The following is a 24709-nucleotide window of genomic DNA, read 5'->3' on the forward strand; positions in this document are numbered from 1 at the left end:
CAATAAAAGCCCCTATAGATTTAGTAGTAGCGACCATTTTAAGATGACCTTTAACCCCCACAACACTGCAGACAGCATGCCCCAACAACAAAGCCGCCAGAATCACATCAGTTTCTACACCATTGGGTCGTTTTAGGCGCAAAGTAACGACTATGTCACGTTTTTAGAGATTTTAGGACATCTTTTACACCGATCTGTCGATCGGATCAGCAACCTGGGGCCAGAAATCGTCTGAATTAATCCGATCAAGCCTCAAGGTAATGTAACGTTTTGCATCAGAGTCATGGCAGGACCAAAACAATGTGTTGTTTATGGCTTTGTCATGTTGGAGCGGGCTACAGAATCATATGAAATTTTCTTTACTGTACTTCGAATGTAGTATTATATGAATTATGTATTGAATGGTGTAAACACTGTATGAAGAATTCGATTTTGGCCATGTATGGTCATGACATTATCTCCAAGAAGATGTATGGTGGGGCTTGTTTTTGTGACAATTTGTATGTCATTTTTAGTCATTTAGTGGTCTGTGGCTTTAGCTCATCGTTGAATATGGACCAAAACATATAAAATGCTGATAAAAAAGTACACAAAACAACAATCCACTACTAGTACATCTACTATTATTGACTGCTAGAAATGTGCTCTTCATCGCGAACTTAAAACAAGGACATTATATAGAAAACCACCATGAAACAATTTGCCCACCTATAATGACTGTAGCACTACTGTTGTTTCAAACACAAACTTAAAACCACGCTAACAGTCCATTTTTTTTCCTACCGTGAAATAAAAACCATGCATTTTGAATACAGTAATGTCATTTTTTCCGCAGATGGCAGTGAGACCACACAAACCCCCCACCGTGCCATGGGACGACTTTGTCTATCACAACCTGCTGCAGTATGGGGCTGTCACGGGCGTGGCACTGTTCGGTTGCCATGGAAACCTGGTCTACTCCCAGGGTTGTCTGTCGGATGGCAGGGACAAGGAACTGTGGGGACAGGTGAAGAAGTTTTTCTTTAAGATGAAGATTGTTTCAGAAGAGTGGTCACAATGGCCAGGTGGTCCTTATGTAGACTCTGTTAGTTACTAGTATACACATTTGAATGCAGTTTAGAAGATACATCCAAACAGATCTCCAACCCAACGTCCCCCAGTGTAATGCACTCCTGTATATCTAAACTGTGCATTCCTGGTGCTGCTGCACTAGAGATCTCCGCAATTTTTCAAAGAGGTGGATTTATGTTTATTTATTTATTTTATTTAGTTAGTCGGCTTACCAGATTAAAAGCAAATCTGTGAGGAGCCGGCAACAGAAACCTGGTTTCTCAACATGGCCGGCTCCTTAACAAATATACAATAAAACTACAATACAATATGTTAATGGTTTACACCCCTTCCTTTCTCCATGCATCCATTCATTCATTTAAAGACTTATCCATGTTTTACAGGTGAAAGACTTGTTCACAAAACTGCCACCAGAAGAGGACCACCAGGTGAACAGGGTCCTCACCATCCACGTAGGTCAGAGGTCAACCAGCTTCCGGATCTACCAGATGACGGAGAGCAGTGCGTACGGTACGACCGAGAAGCAGCGACACGGGGTCGTCGTGTGTCACCTGCCGCTGGGGATCCTGGTCGCCATGCACGAGGAACGGTTTCCCGCCAGCAAGGCGGTCTCCGTGGTCGAGAATTTTTGTGGTCTGTTGAGAGCTTAGATATACTTGTAAGGATCTACCTTCAGGCAGATGTAAGGATCCGGCTCATTCTTGGACTTTTGTGCTTGTCTTTTCCTGTTTCTGTTCTTTTCTAGCACTTGTCTGTACTTTTTAGTATTCTATTTTTTAATTGTTATTCTTCTCTGCAAAACACTGAGAATGAGTCAGATCCTTGAATTTGCTTTGAGCTTACAACCTACAGTAAAAAAAATATGCGCCTGAGTTGAAGTAAATATGGATTTTGATGTGTTTTAAAAGACAAACCCGGTTGGGTACGCATGCAGCTATTTTATTTCAGAATTGTAAATGAAACATTTTATGTCAAAAGTGTACATCTAAGATTTTCAGTGTTGTGTGTATGAAGAATTGTATATAACACACAATAAGTGCAATACCAGAATGGAAGTCTATGATGGTGGACTTACAATGATAAGTCTCTCTGTGTCAACAATTCTTTTATATTGTTTCAGTGTCGACAATGAATGCTAGTTTTCTTCCAAACCCTCTGAACTCCTACATACTTTTTACTAGTTCCCACCTCATGTTATTGTATAATACGGATAGTACGTGTACTGTCCATTTTTTCCTCATGTGCCATCTATGAAAGAGTTATGTATGGACTGTATGTAAGCAACTTACACTTATCTAAATACAGTAGCAAGCATTGAATGGTGTACCCTTCTCACTTACAACAAATGTATGGTGGTTAAGAAAAAGATCTCTGGTTGTGTTTATGTAAAAATGCAGTTCGTATGGGGAAAATACTGCTTAAGTGATGTTGGCATGTCGGAGAGTCTTTATTTTATTAATGCTATATGATTATTCTTGTTGCTTTGTTTTTACTACTTGTGTTTTTAAGATATACAGGGTTTTGTATTTTTTTCTACAATAGTCTAATTAGTGGAGCTTTGGTTAAAGTGAGTGTTTTAGCAGTTTTGTAATGTACAGCTGGTGCTCAACTTATCTTTTATTTTTATATGTTTTTCTACATGTTTTTTCATCATTCTTTTAGTAGTTGAAAATTGGAAAAAAATACAATGTAACATAACTGTATACAGTAGTTTTATTCTGGAAAAATATAGGAAATATGTACAAAAACAGTTGTCAGCATGTTTTGTGTGTGATGTACATGTTGATGTTGTCAGAAAGCAAAAAGATAGTGTATAAGAAAAATTTTATTTGTAAAATGAAAACGAAAACCTAAACAAGCCAGAGCCCTCAGTAGTTGCCTGCTAGCATGCTGAATAGAAAGACTAACTTCAGGGATAAATCATTTCTTTAATTTGTTCAGGGAAAAAAGCATTTACAACAGATCATTGAAGGTACATGTAGACTTGAAAATTGAATCTTCCATAGCACATGGAAAAGTACTTTTCTTACCTATTTTCATGTGCATTATAGAAATAATGAGTGAGACTACATGTACTAGTAAAACTTAGCCATAAAATGTTCAAGAAATCTTAAGTATTAAGTGACAATCCAGTTTGGTATTCTGCATGAAAACGTATCAGAGATTGGAGTATATACACATTCAAAAATTCCAGTCACACATTACAATAAGTTACTGCTAAAGCAAACATGCCATATTACATGTATATGGTACTTTCAAGAAATCGCTTCATATGTACATGTATCTGCAATGAAGTGAAGCATCTTGGAAAGAGAATTAATGTGAAACCAAGCTGGCATAAAGAATCAAAGCAACATAACACTTGTTTTTAGAAATTTCAAAGTAAAAGTCACACTTTCTAATGCCTATATGAACAGCAGAATATATTTTGCATAGCAGGGTTTGTACTAGCCGTGACGACTCTTTAATCGGGTATATTTTGCTGTATGTCGAAAGACTCTTTTACATTACCCTCTTGTGAGGGTAATGTAAAAGAGTCTTTAGACATACAGCAAAATATACCCGATTAAAGAGTCGCCACGGCTAGGTTTGTACAAGAATAATTCAGTCTGCACAATGGTGATATAGCCAACAATTGTATATAGTACCAGTAACCTATTGTTACAGCAAAGTCAGACACAGTTTACTGACGCATGTATGTTTTTCCTAAGTTTTTATCATGTATTTGTAATTAGCCCACGGGCATGAACTTGCAATAAACTTCTTCTAATTATGTTACAAGCACTCTTTTATAGAACAAGGCAGCGGTACTTTGAATGGTTGTTCCGGATGTAAAAGAAGACCTTCCAAATTAGATCTATTAGGTGAGATGTAAAGCTCTTTGGTTATTTTCAAACTTATGAAAATTAAATGGATTGATTTACCCGTTTGGGACAGAGCTAGAGGTAGACGGTTTCTTCTCAGAACTGCTCACCCTGGCCTTGCAGAGGCTTTGCTTGCAGTTTGATCATATCTCGCAAGAGGGCGGTGCTGCACTGCTCAAAATAAATGGAGTAGTTATAGTATTAGTGGGCTGTACACACTATCTACAAAACGTTTTATTCTACAACTTTGAGGTTGGATATAACTTCTCAGACTTAATTACCATTTGTAAGACCTTCTTAATAGATGAAAATACGGTTCTGTCTTCTTTGATGATGAATATTACCTTCACCAAAGTGTCTCCTGTCGTTGTATTGTATTGACGAGCGTGAATATTAACGTACACTTTCTGCAGCGGCGGGCAAATTTACACAGAATCCTTTCAGTCCTTTTTTTTATACAAACATGTAGATAATATAAACTTACAACCATCTAACTTGAGTACCTATGCGATCAAACGGAGCCCAGCAACTTTGACTGCCAGACTCTGGCAAGTCCACTCAGTCCTGGGCCATGGGGTTTGAACCCATAGCCTGTAGGCGGTGTCCAATGATCTCCACTCATGTAAGGTGTAGAAAAATCCTTTTGTTGTAAACACCCAAGCGACCAAAATTCATCGTTGTCGTAACACAACAGTTGCCTAGAAGGAGGGTCTGCATGGGGGGGTCCTGGCAACGCTTAACGGTAAATTCAGACCAGCCGATAACGCTTAACGGTAAATTCAGGCCGGTCGATAACGCTTAACGGTAAATTCAGCATTTTTAGAACATGAGATACCCCTGAAGACGACGTTTTTTTGCCACGAGTCGTCCTGATGTTGTGGCAGGAGACCTAGTACGCTATGCCATTCTCGCACGCCTGCTCCGAACGCTTTAAAGTAAATTCGGCGGCGACAGGAAATTTCATGATCACAATGACGGGCGCCGAAGGTGCGACGAAAATTTTGAAATCTTGACCCTCTGAAACGCTACTTCCTGCATTCTGAGGGGGGGATTTTCCTGAAGTGTTTCAGCTTGATTTTTGAGGGGCGTCACGCCCTCCAGACCTCGCCGGAGCTGCGACATGCTCCCGGGCAAAATTCTTGACACCGCTATTTCTTGCATTTCGATGGGCAAATATTACTGGTAATATAAGTTAAGTTAGGTGATGTCTCTGTTTGTGAAAAAAAAATACAGACGAGTTCCAGCTTGAGTTTGGGGGGCGACGCCTTTCTGACAATATTTTTCGACGGAGGCCTGGCATGCACCCGGGGAACATTTTAAAATCTTGAACCGCGAAACACTTAATTTCCTGAATTTTGAGGAGAAAACTTTGCTGGTAGAGTGAAAAAAATTAAGAAGTGTTTCAGCTTGAAATTTTGTGGGGGGCGCCCTACCGACATATTTTTGCCGGAGCCGTGTGCTCCCTGGAGGAAATGCTTTTTCCTGCGTAACGAGGAATTACTCAATAACGCTTAACGTTGAATTCAGGATGACAAATAACGCTTAACGAGGAATTAAAACGACCAGTAACGCTTCACGATTAATATACCGATAACGCTTAACGGTAAATTCAGGCGGCCGGTAACGATTAACGGTGAATTAAAATCGCTCGTAACGCTTCACGAAAAAGGGCATGCAGACCCTCTAGAAGTAGTGATGCTCATCAAAATATGGGCTCACCATGTAGACACTTTGGTAGCTACAGGGTCTTGCAGCGTAGAATTTTCAATGGCCTTTAGTCGGACGATAATGCATATTTGTCAGTCGGGGGAATAACGACAGTCTCGATTATGAATGTTCATGAATTTCATGATCACGCAAAGTTCGTGGTAGCTATGGGGTCTTGCAACTAGACTTTTATTGGACGATTTGTAAAACTTTCAGTGGGGATCGAACCCGATGACGACAGTCTCGATGATGAAGATGATGAATTTGCTGTAGATCTCCTCGTACTTGTAGGTGAACCTGTCTTCCAGGCAGGCGCGCACAGACTCCAGAAACGGCCTCTCCATCTTCTGCGGAAACAAACAGGTTATGACAACATCTCAGAACATGACGTCGGCGCCTGGATTTATGTTATTATGTCCAACAAGCTACTAGGGAGCCCAAAATCTAATAATTTCAACGTCTCGTGTCCCCCACAATATGTTATCAGTTGGACCAATCCTAGCTCATTAATTCAGCTTTCTTCACGGTCATGTTTTAGCGACCCCTGTCTCTCAGTCCACCAACTGCAGCATTGCGAACCGTCATTAAACCGCATCGTTGCCAGGATAGGATACACCAAGGACAAAGTAGGTCGTGCACAGCCTCCTTGTGTAGACTTAATCAAAATGGCATCTGAAAGAAGACACACCAGGACTTGGAGCACTTTTGAATACCGATGGTGGGTAAAGAATTTTCAAAGTGAAGGAGCAATATCTGTGACAGTCACGGTCAACACACAGTTTGCAGGCACCATAGGTTTTCAAAAGTATTTTGAGCTCTGATGTGTCTCCTTTCAAATATCATTTTGGTGTGATTTACCCTAGTAGGCTCTACAATACCTGCTTGGTGTATCTTATCATTGCAACGGTGCGGTTGATCGCGGTTTCGCAATGCTGCAGTTGGTGGGCTGAGAGATAGGGGTCGCTAAAACATGACCGTGAAAAAAGCTGAATTAATGAGCTAGGATTGGTCCAACTGATAACATATTGTGGGGACATGTATTCCTTAAAACCCTTATATCAAACTCCTGATAGAATTGACGGATTTTGTCGATTCAAAGCCCTAAACGCAGAGAATGATATGGGCAATCAATAAAATGTATTACCTAAGGCCCCATAGGTAGCCCAAATAAATGCCTGATTTTGGAAAGTAAACAATACATTTTTTTTACATAAAATTACCCCCCCCCCAAAAAAAACGGGCTTAAAAGACTCATAACTTCTTATGAATGCGAAATATCGAACAAAAACAGACTTTCTTCTGAGTCCAGTGGTATCTGTTGCCTACAAACCGATTTTCACCAAAAATTATTGATGCTTCATATTTTGTCCCAAAAAGCGAGGTCCATTTTAATGACGTCATTTGGTCATGTGATTATAGTAAGGAAGCTGCTCCTGGAAGTTAGTTATCATAGCTTATAATAAACTTTGCAATTGGCTACTACAGATACAAAAGATCCATGATAGCACTCGTCCCTCTCGGTGGTACCAGAAACCTGTTCAGCCCATGGACTACTACTATTAATATTGCGTTGTATTCGTACTGAACGATGCTATACGACATTACTTAGCAACGATAACAACGGTGGTTAATAACGAAGACTAATGTGCGGAGAATAGCTGTGGATAATCACGTGATAATAATGTTACATTAAAGCTTTGTGAAGGAAAAATTTAGTCGAAACTACCCTCATAATGATTTATTGAAGTTTCTCCTTTTCGATGCTTTTCTCCTCAAAATAAAACACTTGCGGTGAATGTTACATGTCCAAGATCTACTCCCGTTGTGGCAGTTATTCTATTTACGATTTTTCATAGTACAATGTAACACTGCAGTATTGTTTTGATCATGTACTGCAGTAATATTTCTGGTCACTGTAGGTCGCTTTTTGTCATCCGTCAAACCTACATATATCTGCCCCAGACCGTCACCGTTATGTATGACTATGACTATGATGCAAAATTCTCCTCCTAAATTGCCATTTAGTTACAGGCACTATATATCATTATTGCAAGGGAAACTCTGGGCAATCTACCCGTTTCTTTATGCCTGTCATGAACCGATTCTAGGCCTGAACTTTCAAAACCTAATCAGCCAGTGCAATCATCCGAGAAAACAGGAGTAATGATAATCAAATAGGCCGTGTTATCGCTTATGAAACCGGGGAATATTACATCGTAATGTGAAAATCATGACAATAATCACCGTCATGATTCATTTGCTCCAAGAAATTAATCAATTTTGTCTGAGGTAGACGACCCATTACTGAAAGCGTTCCGAATAAGTCTCTACAAAACTCTATTGGTCGCAGGAATAATAGTAGAACTTTCGCGACCATTGGAGTAGTTTGCGATCTATTGAAACTGTATGGCCCGCCCGAATCAAACCCTTCAAAATTCACCGCGCGCACGCTAGTCAAACTCGGCGGGCGGGAAACGCTCTCAGTACCGAGGAGGTCTCGGGAAGGTCGCGATGGTTTCTTACCCGGCTATCGAAATAGATCTTAGAATGATTTCAGCTGCAATGATCTTTGCAGACGTGCGGCTCTAAAAGGAGATTTTCAATCAGGAAAGCCTATCACTGATGAGATTGCGTTGTAGGATTGCCGGCCGATGAGAAATCGGGACTTGATGAGAAAAGTTATGCATTATGAAGCTCAAGGATGATTTGCTCATTACATTGCAGTCCTGAATAAAGTGCACGCTTGTAGTTGGAAGGTGACCTGGCGACATAAGAATGATGGCAGTTCCATGTTCCATATCTATGGGTGAGTGTCCCTGCCTCTGGAGCTAAAAGTCGAGGATTCAAATCACAAAATTCAAAGAAAGATCTCAACCTCTAAGACTTTTAGAATTTCGCAGAATGTTTCCTTTGCCCCTTCCCTCATGTTGACCCACTCATTGCCATCGATCGCAGACAAAGTAGTTAGGACAGGGACGATTTTGATTGATAATGTCAGCGTTGTGGCTATCAACACGAAAACCAGGTCAATTAGATGCCCAGACTGCCAGACGTCTGGCTGTGGTTATTGTTGCCGCCGTAACGTTTTATAACATATCCCGACAGCACGGACATGAGGACTTGCTGGCGTCAGAGATCCAGGCTTAGAAAATTGGAGTCGTGCAAAACGGCATAATGACTCGTGTTGCCCTGCTTTGAGTCGACCGGGCTTGTTATTCGTGTGCCCTTGTCTGGATTTAACCATAACTACATTGGCGCCAGACGAAGAATCGGGATGTCCTTCGTTTGAACTCGATGAACCTTTCATGTCCACGCACAAGAAAGACTTGTGAAAAATAAAAAAAATGCGTATCAAGGAAATACACAATATATGGTTGGGAGTAGTTTTTGTCATGTTTTGTGCATTTTGTTGTCTTTTATATCATATTTTTCGTTCCCACAAGCTTCCCCGGGTTGGAAATGGGACCAAAGCAATACCCAGATATCTTCGGGATCCATCGGAGGATATCTGGGTAATGCTTCGGTCCCATTTCCAAGTCTGTCTGTGTTGGTTTGGCTGTTTGTTTGTTTGTTTCTTTTGGCCTCATACCCAGATATCTTCGGGATCCATGATCTTCATGTCGGCGTGCATCTGCCCGAGCCTCTTCAGCAGCGGGATGAGGTAGTCCAGGTCGTCCAGAGAGTCGATGGCGTGGTCCAGCGTGTCGAAAATACGCGTGGCGAGGTTCATGAGGTAGACGCTGTTGGTGACTTCCTCGTCTGTGAGGTGTCTCAGCTGGGGCCACTTCTGTTTTATCTCGGGGAAATCGCGGAGTAACCTGGACAAGGGATGGGAGAAAGAAGATGTGGAGAATAAGATTTGGAGAAGAGTTTTGCAGTAAGAAATTCATGATATTGCTGATGGCATCTTTGTGCGAGAGATGTCTGAACTGTATTCGGTGAACAATGTAAATGTGTTACTCAAGTAGCTGTGGAAGTTTTGCAACTTGTTGCCAGTTGCTTGTCATGAATAACTTTTGTATTGTATCTTATTACCTAGGTGTCTAACCTCCATCGACGTAAGGCCAAATCCCTGCCACCTGAGAGTAAAGATTTAATCCTAAATCAATTTTCACTTCGAAAGTAAATCTCACGATACGGTCAGTCACTCCATCAGCACCAGATTCCGCACCATCAGCGTTTATTAGGGTTAGTCGGGCAATTTAACACGGATTTTCCTAACCCTACGGGAAATGGTCCGATCCTATCATAGATTCCGGGAGATGTTCTGATCCTATTATCCCTGTAAAACAGCAGGAAATCGATCGAACGACGTTACATTTTCGACAGAAATACGGCCGGTTTTTCTCGATGATTGCGCGATTTTTAGGGATCGGCTAATCATGATGTTCGCAAGTAACCGATGAGTCCCGTCCGATGTATTCTCAAAGCAAAGGTTTCGGTCGGGGGCTAGTAGTGGTCGCGATTTTATTGTCCGACTCCCTCCACATTAAAATCAAGATCACTTCTAGACCCCGACCGAAACCTTTGCTTCGAGAATACGTTCGATAAAACAAGGTAAATTTCCAGGCAAAAAAAATGCGCTCGACTCTCTGGCGACTTTGAAATGTTTCGGCGACAATTCTGGCGGTCAACAATTCTGCCGAAAGTCGTTGGCAGTGTGGCGCTGGCTATAACAAGATTTACAGCTTCCCCCAGACCTTTGTCATTTTCAGGAGGTAGAAAACACAAACTGTGACGCACTCAGAATGTTTTTGGTTCGGGTGTTTGTGAAGAAAGAGAAATGCTCGACTAAACGGAAAAAACAAAGCGGCAAAATGTTTTGATGTACGCTTATGATAAATGAGATGCATCTTAAAGTTTATCTTGATGGAGACAGCCTCCTTTGATGTTTGCTTTTAAACGTTCATGCTTGCTTGATGGTGGGGAAAAGGGGTAATAGTCTAGAGCAACTTCAAACGTTGTTGTGAAGTCCTTTGAACGTACACCATGCTTCATGTCATGCGTGTCAGTACTAATGGCCATTTCTTACGAGAACACTTATAGTTTGTCAGCCCCTTCGTCACTTTCTTATCTTAAGCCTTTCATCTTTTAAGGGATTGACTTGAACTTTGACAAGGCTTTCTGCTTGGCCTAACACCTGTAGAAAGGCTGTGGTAAGCTTCTGAATTGCTTTTATCGCTGTGAATAATGTTATAAATGGCCTTGTACCACTGATGGATTATAGATAATCCTAGAGGTGTTAGAGAGACTAGGACGTCAGATTTTCTCGTTTTGCGTGTTCATCAGTTCTACCTACTGGGTAAAAAGATCTTGCAGATAATTTCTTTTTTCTGGTGTCTGTAGATAACTTTACTACGGAACTTAAAGAAGCAATGACATGATTCTTTTACGCTATATGGACATAAATTCCACAATTGTAATTTCTTTTTTTTTATTTGATGGCGTTTTCGTGTGTCCTTTCTGTCACAGTGGGCAATGTTTAGGGGTCGAGCCCCATCCAATGTAACGAGTCAAATAAATTCATCGATCAAGTCAACAGAGTAGATTTTCAGACAAAAACACGCTTGATTCTCTGGCGATTCAGTTTGCAATTAATTTGGCGACCTTCCTGTGATCCCCCATTTCTACCAAAGGTCGTTGATGACGTGACAAAGTCTTTAGAACTCAATAGACCGAACATAATTACCTCTAGGTCCAATGCAACGGTAGATTTTCTGGCGAAAAACACTCTCGATTCTCTGTTGATTTTGAAATTCGGTGACCTTCTGGTGATCAACAATTTCTACCGAAGGTCGTCGACGGCGTGACGAAGTCTTTAAAACTCAATAGACCGAAGATGATTACCTTTGCCTTATAACACAACCAATGATTTACACCTAATGCGGGTGCCGACCTCCTATTTAGAAGATGGCAGTCTATTGATTTTCTGAAGTCTTGGGTAATTGGTAATCCCGTTCCTGTAATTATTGCTCCAATACAACTCTGTAAAGAGAAAGGTAGCAGTGGTCCCTGGAACTAAAGGTCAGGGGTTCCAATCCCACACTTTCCTTCCGGTCTTTTCACACCAATTTGCACGCTACTGATATAAATGTATCAAAGCGACAAGCCAAGTCAGGTCAAGCAATTTAAGTCAAAGCCTTTATTTCAAGTCGATAGTTCATAACGTGTTTTACCCGGATAAGAATTCTCCAGTCTAGGTAACTTTCTTGTTGATGGTTTTCCTCAAAGTATTCTAGACAATACGCCGGCTAAGGTAATGAGACACACAAATATTTCAGTCGGTCTATGTCCCTCATTATTTGGTTTTGTACGTATGTAAATTCACAGCTGATTGTACCGTACAATGGCCACACCATCCTGTCACTCCCCCTTCTGTGAATCGTAGGCTATTTTTGGGGCTTGAATTAGAGGGTGCTGCCATCATAACCAGCATGTGCACTGTTGTATATGAAAAAATCCTGTCCAGCTACTAAATCTTTTTAAAAGAGATCGTCCTCAACGAAAGCCATCAAACATTTTTTTGCCCAAAGGATAATTGCAATTGCGTCTGCGTAAATGTATAGACCCAGCATTGTGTTCAATTAGCGCAAATTAGGATTAATGTAAGCTAGAGAGATGGCGATTGAAATGAAAATGTTTGGCGGACGAGAGCCAGTGTTGATACCAGGGCCACTAATCTTCTAACATTAGCAGAAGAAGAATTAGTGTATCTCACGAAAATGTCCGCAGGTAACCTTTTATGATACTAGTACTTCACAAGAAGGAATATCTGTAATCCGTTTTCTTCTCAAATCTCCTATGAAAGAGCCAAGCTCGCTCTCTGATGTTCTAACCCGGCGCCCCTTCCCCGTCAAGACGAATCCACACAAACATACCAGACGAACTTTGCTGCCAAGAAGAAGAAGAAGAAAAAAGTGGATCTCACAAAAATATCCGCAGGTAACCTCTTGTGATACTTCACAAGAAGGAATATTTGTAATCCGTTTTCTTCTCAAATCTCCTATGAAAGAGCCAAGCTCGCTCTCTGATGTTCTAACCCGGCGCCTCTTCCCCGTCAAGACGAATCCACACAAACATACCAGACGAACTTTGCTGCCAAAAAGAAGAAAAATAACTGGACCTCACAAAAATGTTCGCAGGTAACCTCTTGTGATACGTCAGGAAAATGAATATCTGCAATCCGTTTTCTTCCTAAATCTCCCATGAAAGAACCAAGCTCGCTCTCTGATGCCCTCACCCCGAACATCTTACTTATCGAGCTAGGCCCTGGTTGGTTACGCTGGTACGTTATTTGGGACGCACCAAACGAACTTTGGCTACCAGACAAAGCCGATAAACCGGCAGAAAACGTGTGAAGACTAGGGAAGAAGGGAGATGAAGAGGTAAACAAAGGCTGTACTGCTATTATTTCAGCATAAGAAGTGTGCCAGGCAACCCTGGGGATCGAATGTGCAAACCTTTGCGGGAATAAGCTCTCAGACGTATGACCACTGAATGTCTTGAACTCCCGAATATCTGAGGTGTGCATACCTCGAGGATCACCAATGTTGCATTAGTAAATGTCTTATCAGAGGTCTTATGGTAGCCAGGGCCTGATGACAGCCAGAAAATGCTTTTGTAAAGTTAGAAGTATATGTATCCGTCTATGATCTTTAAATGTATAAATCCGCCTGCAGTGACATCAATGTAGAATAGCGGCGTTAAGGAATTGATTATTCCCAAAATTTGATTCAGAGTGGAGATACTTGGATACAACAGAGCCCCCTGTGATACATAGATATGTATATAGCATGTATGTGTGAACATTTTTCAGCACCAAGGACAGGTGCATGTTTTCGTGTGAATAGCGCGTTCAGCACCAAGGACAGGTGCATGTGTTTGTGTGAATAGTGCGTTCAGCACCAAGGACAGGTGCATGTGTTTGTGTAAATAGTGCGTTCAGCACCAAGGACAGGTGCATGTGTTTGTGTAAATAGTGCGTTCAGCACCAAGGACAGGTGCATGTTTTCGTGTGAATAGTGGGCTCAGCACCATGGACAGGTGTATTTCTGTGTGTTTGGATGTGTGTGTGTGTGTGTGTGTGTGTGTGTGTGTGTAGATGTACGGTACATTCAGTACCATGGACAGGTGCATTTGTGTGTGAGAGATAATATGTGTGTGCTCTCATATCCTACTCCCCAAATATCACACGACGTTACAGCCGGTCACGTCCAACCACACTTGTTTACGAGCTTCTCCATCCATTTCAAGGACGGCGACATTTCAAAACCCACGTACCAGCGAGCTTACGGCAGCGTACTTACAACACCTCATAAGGTGATAAGTTACCTTAACTGTCACGACGCACAGCTCCGAGTAGAACTCAAGTACCGTTAACATGGCCTTGACAAGAGGAAATCCCGGAAACCTATTTGTTATGAGCTTTCTTTACGAGTCTTTCCGGGAATGTACGGTATGTAGTTCCAATCTGACTGTACTGATTTATAACACGAAAGCTATATCGGTATGGACGTTAAGCAGATACAACATTATTCTATCTAAAATGGCACGCAGACTATACAGTTCAGGCCTGTCAAACTCATATTTCGTATATAACCTCCAGTGACTTGGAACAGCTCTTATGAAACTACAGTTACGAGAGTTTGAAACCCGTTGGCCATAATGCAGTACTACTCTTACACGACGTGTTCAACTTGTTGATATGGGTGCTTGTAGATGGATGTCGAACTAAAGCCACTTCAACACAGGGTATAGCGCTGTGTAAGGGGCTCCCTTCATATTGGTTTGACGTCTAAAGAACGAGGTGTACATTAGGTGAGGGTTGTAGTAGTGGCAGTCCGCCATTTGTACGTACCATCTTGCGCCCATATCACTCAGACAGAATTTCATATCGATGAAGTAGACATCCTGCAATACAGACATGTGTATAGGCAAACGAGCACTACATGTAAGCTGGGCAGTGGAAGGCCCCAGAAAATTATTCAACCCTTGCAGTGGCCATATTAATTTCTTTAGTGAGAAGCCTTTTTCCTTATGAAACACACCCTCGTTAAACCAGGACCACAATCGCTCCACGTTACATCACTCGCGGAAGGGGCCCTAATAAAAAGCACCGCCACATATGGTTATGATTGACGAGCCTTGCACATGAATAATTAATGAGCTGACCTTATTTGGTACAAACGGCAGTTGTAGCTCATGAATAATTAATGAGCTAGCCGTAACACGTAACCTGATTGGTTGAGAGCTTCCCAGCGTTCTTTGCGCGTTGGCTTCCGATGAGAGGAAGCAAACCCCTCTGATTGATTGGTGGCGACGTCGTCATAACCATATTTGGCGGGACTTTTTACCAGGGCCTCTTTCGCGAGGGATGTAACGTGGAGCGATTGGGGTCCTGGTTTAACGAGGGTGATGAAACATGCTTCTCTTCAGTCCAGCCTGTCCTGCAAAGTGCCAGGATCACGAAATTAACGACTCGGAAAGGATGGGACGGTCCGTGCGTTAAGTGACTAAAACACTTGTAAAACGTGCCGTTTCGTCTCATCGGGGAAGTCCGAACCCATTCTGCATGTATACCACTTTTACTACTACAGTGTTCTCATAGCCCGTAAAAGTCTACACAAACCCAAGAAACATCAAAGGCAAATCTCAGATGCTGATATTTTACGAAGTGTCCGATAGCTATATATCTGGTTTATTGAATGAACTCTCTTCACAGCCCAAAAGGTCCATGCCTTCGGAAGCCATTGGAGATGGTAAAATTAGTTTTCCGGTAGAAGATAATGACTTGCCAAAGGAGCTAGCCGCCAAAGATTCAATAATTACAGCGAGTGCCTGAACTGAGCCTTTTACTGGCCAGCTCTTGGCCATCATCAGGTATACTCTTGGCAAATTTCTGCTACTCTTTGGGGTCTGAGAGAAGACGTGCAATCAATTTTCAGTCTGTTGGTAAATTAGGTTTACGAGCGTTGCTGGCACACCTATGGACAACTTCGTTTTATGACGGAGAAAGTCTATTATCTTCGTGTGGCTTGAAAAGCCCATGAAGGCTTTCAATGGATCAATAGGCGTGTGTCTGTTTTATAATAGCCCATACCAGGGCACTTTTATACTAGTGCCTTGTGTAGACCTTCTTGGTGGCTGGCGGTTTTCTAAATGCTTTCATGGCTTAATTTTGCACTAGCGGCCAGTAGACAGAAGAGTTCTCTTGAGTTTTATTATTCACAACTTCTTACCCAAGGGCAAATTGCAACATAAAACAGTATATAGAAGAAGAATACAGATAATTCAGGATAACAATGCTGACAAGTGGAACAAATGGCTATCCTAATGAGAACCGCTACAGAATACAATCTAAGCTTTATGGGTTTGGTTATACATGTAGTACATCCTGTGACTCGTAGGTGTGTCACCATACTCTTGGCTTCTTCTGAATGTTGTTTGGATATCTCTTACACTTGAGAATTTAGGTGCTAAACCTTTCCACTTGAGAGTCCTACAAAACGAACGAAAACTATATCCGTAATAGGCTGTGCCAAATAAACCAACTACAAAGTGCCCAGTCTACCAGAAGGCACTTTATGCAGCGAAAGCCCCAATAAATCTGGCTAGAATGATGCTACTGACAAACGTTTATGAGATGCAGACTGAGCTAGGAGCGAAAGGCACAGGCGCTTAATTCACAAACGCTAAAACAATACTATCACTTGGGACATTACGATAGATTACAGTACTTTACGGTACATTCTATTAACGTCACACTGCACTACGGCGTCTACCGGAAGGAAATAAACGGCCTTAGATATCGCACCTAATCCACAGGATGAAATAGGCTCTTATATAACATATATCAGTAAAAGGACGTCCGCTGTGAGATATCGCCTGGGGATATCCGTATTATGCACACATTGAGTTTGACATATATGATCTTAAGGCTCGCAGGTATATAAAGATAGATAAATTTTCCTGGCAGCTTGCGCGTAGCCCTGCCAGATCGTATTGCGGTTTATTATACACCGGTCTCTTCAAGCCAGTAGCTACTTTCTAGAAGGGCGAAGGAAACACATAACCTTATGACAGTTCTATCAGCAAATTGAGACATAAATTAGAAGCTGCACTTGAAATTCTAAACTAATATATCTTTACAACGTGCCTAAACTGGTGTATGCTTCTTCACACTTTTGAAAATTGGTAAATATGTAACTGAGGAAAGACCAATTGCAGCTGCTGGATGATTTCACAACGTTTCCAACGCCAGTGAATGATTATGATGGTGACATCTTATATTGAGTCTGACACATATGGGCTTTTAAGGCATGAAGATACAGACAGATAAATAAATTTGCATGGCAGGTTGTCCGCCGCTGCCATTTCGTATTGCGGTTTATATCTGAGGCCTCTTCAAGCGAGTGGGCCATTTCTTGGAAGGCAAAGCAGACAGATAAGCTGATGGCATCGAGAAAAAAAGCTACACTTACTTGCAATTCCTAACAAATGTATATTCTACATCACGCCGACCATGTATCACTTGTTAATGCTACTTCACAATTGGAAAAAAAGAATTAAAATGGTGAAATATAGACTTAAAGAGAAACTGATTGCAGCTGCAAGATGTGTTTACAACTGTAGGATTCAGTGAATAATGATGGTGATAAAAATTTATATTGCGTTGGACAGATATGATCTTCCAGGCGCGAAGATGCAGACAGATGCATGTAGATATATGTTCACGGCAGTTTGTCGGCTGAGGTTTATCACCTTGGCCTATTCAAGCCAGCGGGTGCTTTCTCGGAAGCCGAATGAAATATCTAGTCCCTGCTAAATGTCATAGAGTGCGACGGTTTTTGCCGGCAGATAAAAAAAGGTCGGCTTTCCATCTTAAATGTCTTTTACATAGCAGTAGGAAAACATACAGGTGAGGTCAATAACCTGTTCGGTTTTTCGTGGGCCTCCCAAAAACTTAAAAGATATGAGAATGCTAACGTTGTAGTTAAGGTATACATACAAAATTAAACAGCAAATGGGACCATCCCTGCGCTGCAAACATCGGTCGATCTCTAACAATCGCGCAAAAATCAAGAGAACACCGGTAGTATTACCGCCAAAAATGCCAATCGTTTTATTTTCCTGCTGCTACAGGAAAAAAAAAACTCTTCCAAAGTTTCGTTCAAAATTTTCACGCAAAACTATGACAAGCCAATAATGCATTAATACATCTTTTTGGGACACCCTTTGCCAATACATGTAGATGGTACTGGCATGAATGGAAGAAAAGCTTACTTAACTAACATGATGGTACGGCAGAGCCTCTACCAGGTTCCGCGGATCGCTGGAAAAATAGTAGAAATATTGGCCCAATAGAGTGAATAGTATGCGATATGTTAGAGTCTACAATTGAACCCTATTGGTCGGCCAACTGTAGCAAACTATTGACTCTTTTTTGGCCAATTTCTACTATTTTTTCCAGCGATCCGCGGAGCCTAGTAAAGGCTAGGTTCTGGCATGAATGAATGAATTCAGGCGTTGTACAAATGTAGTTAATAAGCGAACAAAATTATCTGATGAATGGGACGCTAATAGACCGGTGCTAAAAAGAACACTTTCTTACACAAACCGCTGCCAAAGCAAACATGGAATAATAAATCTTTTTGGAAAATAGATGGTACTGGATAGCCTCTACCAGGTTCCGCGTATCGCTGGAAAAATAGTAGAAATTGGACAAATAGAGTGAAAAGCTAGAGTCTACAATTGGACCCGTTTGACCAGCCAACTCTAGCATACTATTAACTATTTTACGCCAATTTCTACTATTTTCCCAGCGATCCGCGGAGCCTGGTAAAGGCTAGGTTCTGCCATGAATGAATGAATTCAGGCGTTGTACAAATGTAGTTAAGCGAACAAAATTATCTAATGAATGGGACGCTAATAGACCGGTGCTAAAAAGAACACTTTCTTACACAAACCGCTGCCAAAGCGAACATGGAATAATAAATCTTTATAGACCAATAGATGGTACTGGAATGAATAGAAGAAAAGCTTGCTCACTTAACGAACATTATCATCCCCGCTTTGTCGATGTTCCTGGCCACGGTTTTCCACGACTTCTCCAGGTAGAACTTCTGCCAGGGGTCGAGCGGCAGCCGGGGGTCGGGCGGGAGAGGGGCCTCGGGCTCCGGGAGGGACTCCGTCTTCAGGTCCGCGAACTTCATGGACGCCGTGCATCCCATGGTATGTCGGGAAGGACGCGCACACGTCACAGGGCGTCGTTGTGACGTCAATGGCGCGAGACCGGCCGCCGTTCAAATCCTAGCTGGAAACGGCTTTGCTGTGCTAGGTGAAGAAGTGCGTAGTACAAGCTCGAGCGATCCACATAGGTTTCTCCTTGACTTAGTGTGGAGGAAACCTACGGCCGACTGTTGCTTTCCCCCAGAAGATTATCTCCGAAGTGAGTTACAGCTGTGCTTTGCTCCCATGATGCGCAAGCAAATACACGCCTTATTCATCATCCTAGGCTCTTGAATTGATCCCGTCGAACACCCAAGCCGTTAATGGCTGTACGGATTAAGTCACGTGATCGGTACGGGGTAACGGTGAGACCGTTGCTAGGCAACGTACCTATGTCGTTTGTCAAAAACCTTTTAGCCTATTTTATAAAGATAACAAACCACCTGTGCGCTAAATGTTTGTTTTCAAGGAGATCATTTTGAAGAAACCCTTCCGAATGCCTTTAATACACGCAGCGTTATATGCCACTTAGAGTAAGGCTCAGGCATATATCTTATGGGTGTCGTTACCTGTTTTGAATAGCTAAACCCATCAGTAAATGTATATAGTAGAGCTGGTCTAAGAATACACATAATGAAGTAGTGCAAGTAGTTACATTACTTTACCTTTATTTTTACTTTACTTAAGAAAACAAAAGCGCCCCAAGAAAGGCAACAACCAGGCAAGCTATACCGCTCCTGGATTTTGAGTGTAAACAATATTGTTTAACATATGCACATGTGTGCGAAAGACATCCAAAAAGATAATCTGCTGGAAGTTCCTTATCAAGTCGCTAGGTTGAGCCATTGAGAAGCGTAGGATGAAACAGAAACACAACGAGCACACTCAACCAACCAATTATTGGACAACGAGATGGTCAAGTGCTTTAATTTTCCCTATTCACCAAACACCTTGACTTCATCATTGTCTGCCACCATATCAAACCTTATTGTTGAATAACATTTGAAAAAGAATATCAAGAGTTAGGACTGTACATACTCCAAGGTGCATGTGACCCGCCGCTAGTCACGTGTCCATAAGGTTAGGCAACTGGGTCGGTCTTATTGAGAAAGGCTTTAGAAATGACAGAAAAAAAAGTTCTGATTTCTTTGAGTGCCATACCCGATAACCGAAATCATGTCACTATATGACCAGAGCTTTATCCTGTATACGCACCATCCACCAAGGCTAAGTTTCCCTTCCTTTCTTTCTCTAGATCAGATTATTACGAACTAGAACAATTCATGTAGGCAATATTTCCAGCACATGTTGATACCATACTGCTTACTGTATGATGTAGCTTATTTTTCTAACTATGGTAGACTCTAGTCATTAAAACTTATTGCTAAAACAGTTCAGTATCTCGCCATATATTGCACCAATTACAATCGTTGTACGGTGAAGTTTGATTGATTGATTGGTCGATTGATATGTTGAGTGATATCAATACAACATGGCGTAGTTTCTTATATTTAGACTTATTTCTCAGTGACGCGACATACATTGTACACGTTACGATAATTGTGCAGTGAAGTTTGATTGATTGCTTGATTTATTAATCGATATCTTGAGTAATATGAGTAAGATTATCGACTGCCTCAGAAGAGTAGAGACTGGCACGTCAGCGCGGCGTCCGCCTTCCCGACCTCCTTTGTGGACACGGCGATCAGATCGTAGTTCGACATTTCCTCTTGAAAGACCTGGAAACAGCAAAAAGGCATTGTGATCCTAAACAGTTACAAAGACGGACCGTTCAAAGAGAGACATTGTTCCAAGATGTCGTATATATACATGTAAGCTAGTGGTTTCATTGCTCAGCCATCCCTCAGTAAAACATCTGGAGCCACCACAGGCAGAATAAAGGTTCTAATCATAAACGCTTACTAAGGGATGAATGCGGTACGCAAGATGTCGGTTAAGTGAGGAATGCTTTGTGTTTTCTTTTTTGTGCTGAAACACAGTTGAATGTCGACTTTTATGAGATTGCCTTGTACCCTAAGACCGCCACATAAAAACAACGATAAATCTTTTGTATGAACTTGAATAAAGTATGTTATTCTTGGTAAAAACAACAACTTACCTCGTAGCTTTCCGGCTTGGTCTGTTTTGTGCAGTGTAAGATGGTGCCGTTGACGTACATACAGTTGTTGGCAAAGTGGTCCGGCAGCCATAGCGGTTTGTATTTCTGATGAGCAACCTCACTAATGTACTGGAGAAAAGATGCCAGACCGTAATTATTGAACATGAAGTGAAACATATCTCATTGTTTTTTTTCCTTCTTTTGAATTTTTATTGAATTTTCACATAAACAAAAACAATATCAGTTAGTACCACGGATCCCGTCAATACATAAACATAATATATAAGCGGAAAGGAAACTGAAAACAAGTCATGTATATCTCATTGTTAGCGTACTGGGAAAGGGACTACTCTTCTACTGTTCGTAAATAGTTTCATCAGGTTGGTAAGTCGCTGAATAAGAAATGTATTTGCCAAACCAAGTGTCGCTGCTGAAGAATGCGGTCCCAAGCGTGACTGAGTTTCATGACTGGAGTAGATTGTCAGCCACGTTTGGGATCGCATTCTTCACGTTTGGGATCGCATTCTTCACGTTTGGGATCACATTCTTCACGTTTGGGATCGCATTCTTCACGTTTTGGATCGCATTATTTGCGTTTGGGATCGGATTCTTCACGTTTGGGATCGCATTCTTCACTTTTTGGATCGAATTATTTGCGTTTGGGATCGGATTCTTCACGTTTGGGATCGCATTCTTCACGTTTTGGATCGAATTATTTGCGTTTGGGATCGGATTCTTCACGTTTGGGATCGCATTCTTCACGTTTTGGATCGAATTATTTGCGTTTGGGATCGGATACTTCACACTGCAGCAGCGACACCTAGCTGCAGTGTGAAGAATGCGATCCCAAACGTGAAGAATCCGATCCCAAACGTAAATAATGCGATCCAAAACGTGAAGAATCCGATCCCAAACGCAAATAATGCAATAACAAGGAGGTTAAATATATTTGCCCATGCTTACATCCCAAGTGAACATGCCGTCGTCCCCGTCGAACACGGCTATGACCCCGGGCGCGGCGTACCCGCAGGTGCCCAGCAGGTGCGGCTCGGGCGGGGTGATCCGGATCTGGTGGCACGGGAAGTCCGGGAACGTCTCCTGTAGGACCTGGAACCCCTCGGTGTTAGTCCTGACGGAGTGGCCGCAGAAAATCTCCTTTCCTATTGGGATAATTTGAAGCTTTAATCCAACACAAAGATTGACTCCAACCTTCATCAGATATTCGATCCACTCGGTCAAGTCAAAACAGGGAAATCTTACTGGAATGCATAATAAATATATCATGTAGCGCCCGGAATTCGAAAAGTGGCGCAAACCAGCGCGATTTACACCCTGAAATTGCATTTTTTTCAATGTCCAAAAATCTCCTCTTTACTTACCTGTGAACATGACGTCACCGCCCTCAAGAGTGGCCGTCTCGCTCTCCACCACGTGAACCTTCAGCCCCAGGTTTCGCATCGTCTCCTCGATTGCTGGCCTCTGGAAACAAACAGAAATATCATCACGCTGCGAAAGTAGGCCAAGTTTACACACACGTTTCCAGCTTTTTACACACGCATTTTGCTCTTGGGATTGCTTGGAAATGCGCGTGTAAACCCTGCCTTAGACTCATAAGCAGGTCTGGTGGTGAGGGACTTGTCGCTGATCACAGCGCATCATTCATTCATTCATTCATTCATTCATTCATTTATTAATCCGGTCATGCCAATCAATCAATCAATCAATCAATAAAAAAACAAGCAATCAATCAGTCATCCATTTTTCAGTGATCAGTGATGAGGATATGCCTACCTCTCGTCTCCTAGACTCGAACGCAGGCCTGGTGATGAGGGCGGTGTCGCGGATCACCACACAGCATTCATTCATTCATTCATTCATTCCCTCACACACTGACTCACTGAATCAATCAATCAATCAATCAATCAATTGATTTTTTAATTATCCATTGATGTAGGTATATATGCATAATACATCCGTAGGTATATAATTATGTATAATACATAATGTTCCCGCATTAGATAGTGCATATGGCGACGCAAATACACTACTGTACAGCACTTAGTGTCACACAATCAGCCCATTCAGCCATCCATCCATCCATCCATCAATCAATCAATCAATTCATAAATTATCATGAGCGTTCACTAGAGAGCTCAATACCTCTTTTCTCCTAGACTCGTAGGCAGGCCTGGTGATGAGGGCGGTGTCGCCGATCACCACGCAGCAGTCCTCCACGAAGGGGCAGTCCGGACACGAGTCGTCCGCCGGGATGACTGTCACCTCCAGACCCAAGTCCTTCAGAACCTGCAGCAACAGGAGACTCGTTTGTATAAGTGATATCACACATGTAAAATAGATTGTGTTAACAGACGGCAAAACAAGCAAACAGACAGACACACACACATACGCTAACACACACACACACACACACACACACACACACACTGTGTACTTTACTGTTGAGAACCTACGATGTTTATGTTTCAATTCTACAAGACTGTATCTTGTATATCAGTCACTAGATCTAGCTCACCACATTTGTCTGTTCGAATGAAATGTTCACAAGCGGTTCCTTCGGCCTTCTCTAATAGTGTACTATTTTTTAGTGCTACCCTCCCGCTAGGAGCAGAGTGAAGAAGGTTCACTGCAATAGAGACGAGCTAAACGTTGTAAAGCAATGGGACTTAACCGGATCCTTACATCTGCTCGGGTGCAAACCGCATAATACTGACATTTAATGAAATGAATCCAGATCACGAGCGTACGATTTCGTCCTCATTAATCTCCAAGCAGATCCAACGTTTGCAAAGACCGTATCCAACTGGCAGAAGAATTTTTGCTTGCAATTGGTTGCAAGAAAAACTTATTCTGCCAGTTGGAGACGGTCTTCGCAACCGTTGGATCTGCTTGGTGATTAATCCTCATTACGTTGTAATTCGGTGTGATTTTACAGCCGTACCTGTACGTAGTTCTCCCACTCCTTCCGACACTTCTCCACGTTAATTTTCTGCTTTGAGCTCTCGTCTCTCAGTCCGTTGTTGATGGTGTTCGGTATCTCCCTAACCACGGCGCGTTTGAACTCGGGAAAGTCGAAAATGTTGTCCATTTTGAGTGTCCTTCTTTTTTCCGCGATGAAATGGTGTCGCTGTGCTGTATAAAATTAATTGTCTGCAACAGACTGGATAAACCAGAAGAACCAGTGTTGCCTTTTGCGCATGTAAATTATCATATCAGATTTGCATGTACAGACTGCATTATAGATATAGACTGGTTAATTTATGCAATTATATCATAGCGTTATTGACACAACTATAAGTACAGCGACTTTCGAATGGTCAAGTATCAATGACAAACGTACACAATGAGTCATCAGTTACAATACGTATCAAGTATACTGCATGCATCGCAACCCTACACATGACCCACTCCTGTTCAAAGGCAATTAGTTTGTCGGCAGCGGTTGATTTCTTGAAAGACGAATGAAATATCTTGTCCCTACTGAATGTCATTGAGGGAGATTTTTTGGCCAGCAGACTAAAAATAACCCCGGCATACAATATATTCTATGCCATGCCATATACATCTAAAGTGTATTTTCTGAATTTTTTTTCCACAATTGAAATCTATGACTTAAAAACGTATTGTAAACACAAAACCACAACAAGACAAACTTTTTGAGTTCAAGTTCTGGATGTGCTGTGGTCGTGATTTTTAAGTGGTG

General features: G+C 41.9%; 3 protein-coding genes across 3 annotated transcripts; 1 reads left to right on the top strand and 2 right to left on the bottom strand.

Annotated features, from left to right (window-relative positions):
* The first annotated feature begins 53 nt into the window (after positions 1-53).
* LOC136420804 (uncharacterized) lies at positions 54-2821 on the top strand. Its single transcript, XM_066407908.1, has 3 exons — positions 54-257; positions 836-1006; positions 1455-2821. The coding sequence occupies exons 2-3, from the start codon at positions 836-838 to the stop codon at positions 1719-1721; spliced, it is 438 nt and encodes a 145-aa protein (XP_066264005.1). The 5' UTR covers positions 54-257; the 3' UTR covers positions 1722-2821.
* Positions 2822-5831: 3010 nt separating this feature from the next.
* On the bottom strand, positions 5832-18975 carry LOC136420433 (cytoglobin-1-like). The gene is made up of 3 exons (XM_066407355.1): positions 18690-18975; positions 9232-9460; positions 5832-5989 (listed from the first exon to the last, which is right to left on the bottom strand). Exons 1-3 carry the CDS (start codon positions 18869-18871, stop codon positions 5855-5857), a joined length of 546 nt encoding a protein of 181 aa, XP_066263452.1. The 5' UTR covers positions 18872-18975; the 3' UTR covers positions 5832-5854.
* Positions 18976-20383: 1408 nt separating this feature from the next.
* On the bottom strand, positions 20384-24171 carry LOC136420432 (N(G),N(G)-dimethylarginine dimethylaminohydrolase 1-like). The gene is made up of 6 exons (XM_066407354.1): positions 23948-24171; positions 23149-23292; positions 22368-22467; positions 21952-22148; positions 20989-21117; positions 20384-20608 (listed from the first exon to the last, which is right to left on the bottom strand). Exons 1-6 carry the CDS (start codon positions 24092-24094, stop codon positions 20507-20509), a joined length of 819 nt encoding a protein of 272 aa, XP_066263451.1. The 5' UTR covers positions 24095-24171; the 3' UTR covers positions 20384-20506.
* Positions 24172-24709: the final 538 nt, after the last annotated feature.

This window comes from Branchiostoma lanceolatum, chromosome 15 (assembly GCF_035083965.1).
Source record: "Branchiostoma lanceolatum isolate klBraLanc5 chromosome 15, klBraLanc5.hap2, whole genome shotgun sequence".
Classification (NCBI taxonomy): Eukaryota; Metazoa; Chordata; class Leptocardii; order Amphioxiformes; family Branchiostomatidae; genus Branchiostoma; species Branchiostoma lanceolatum.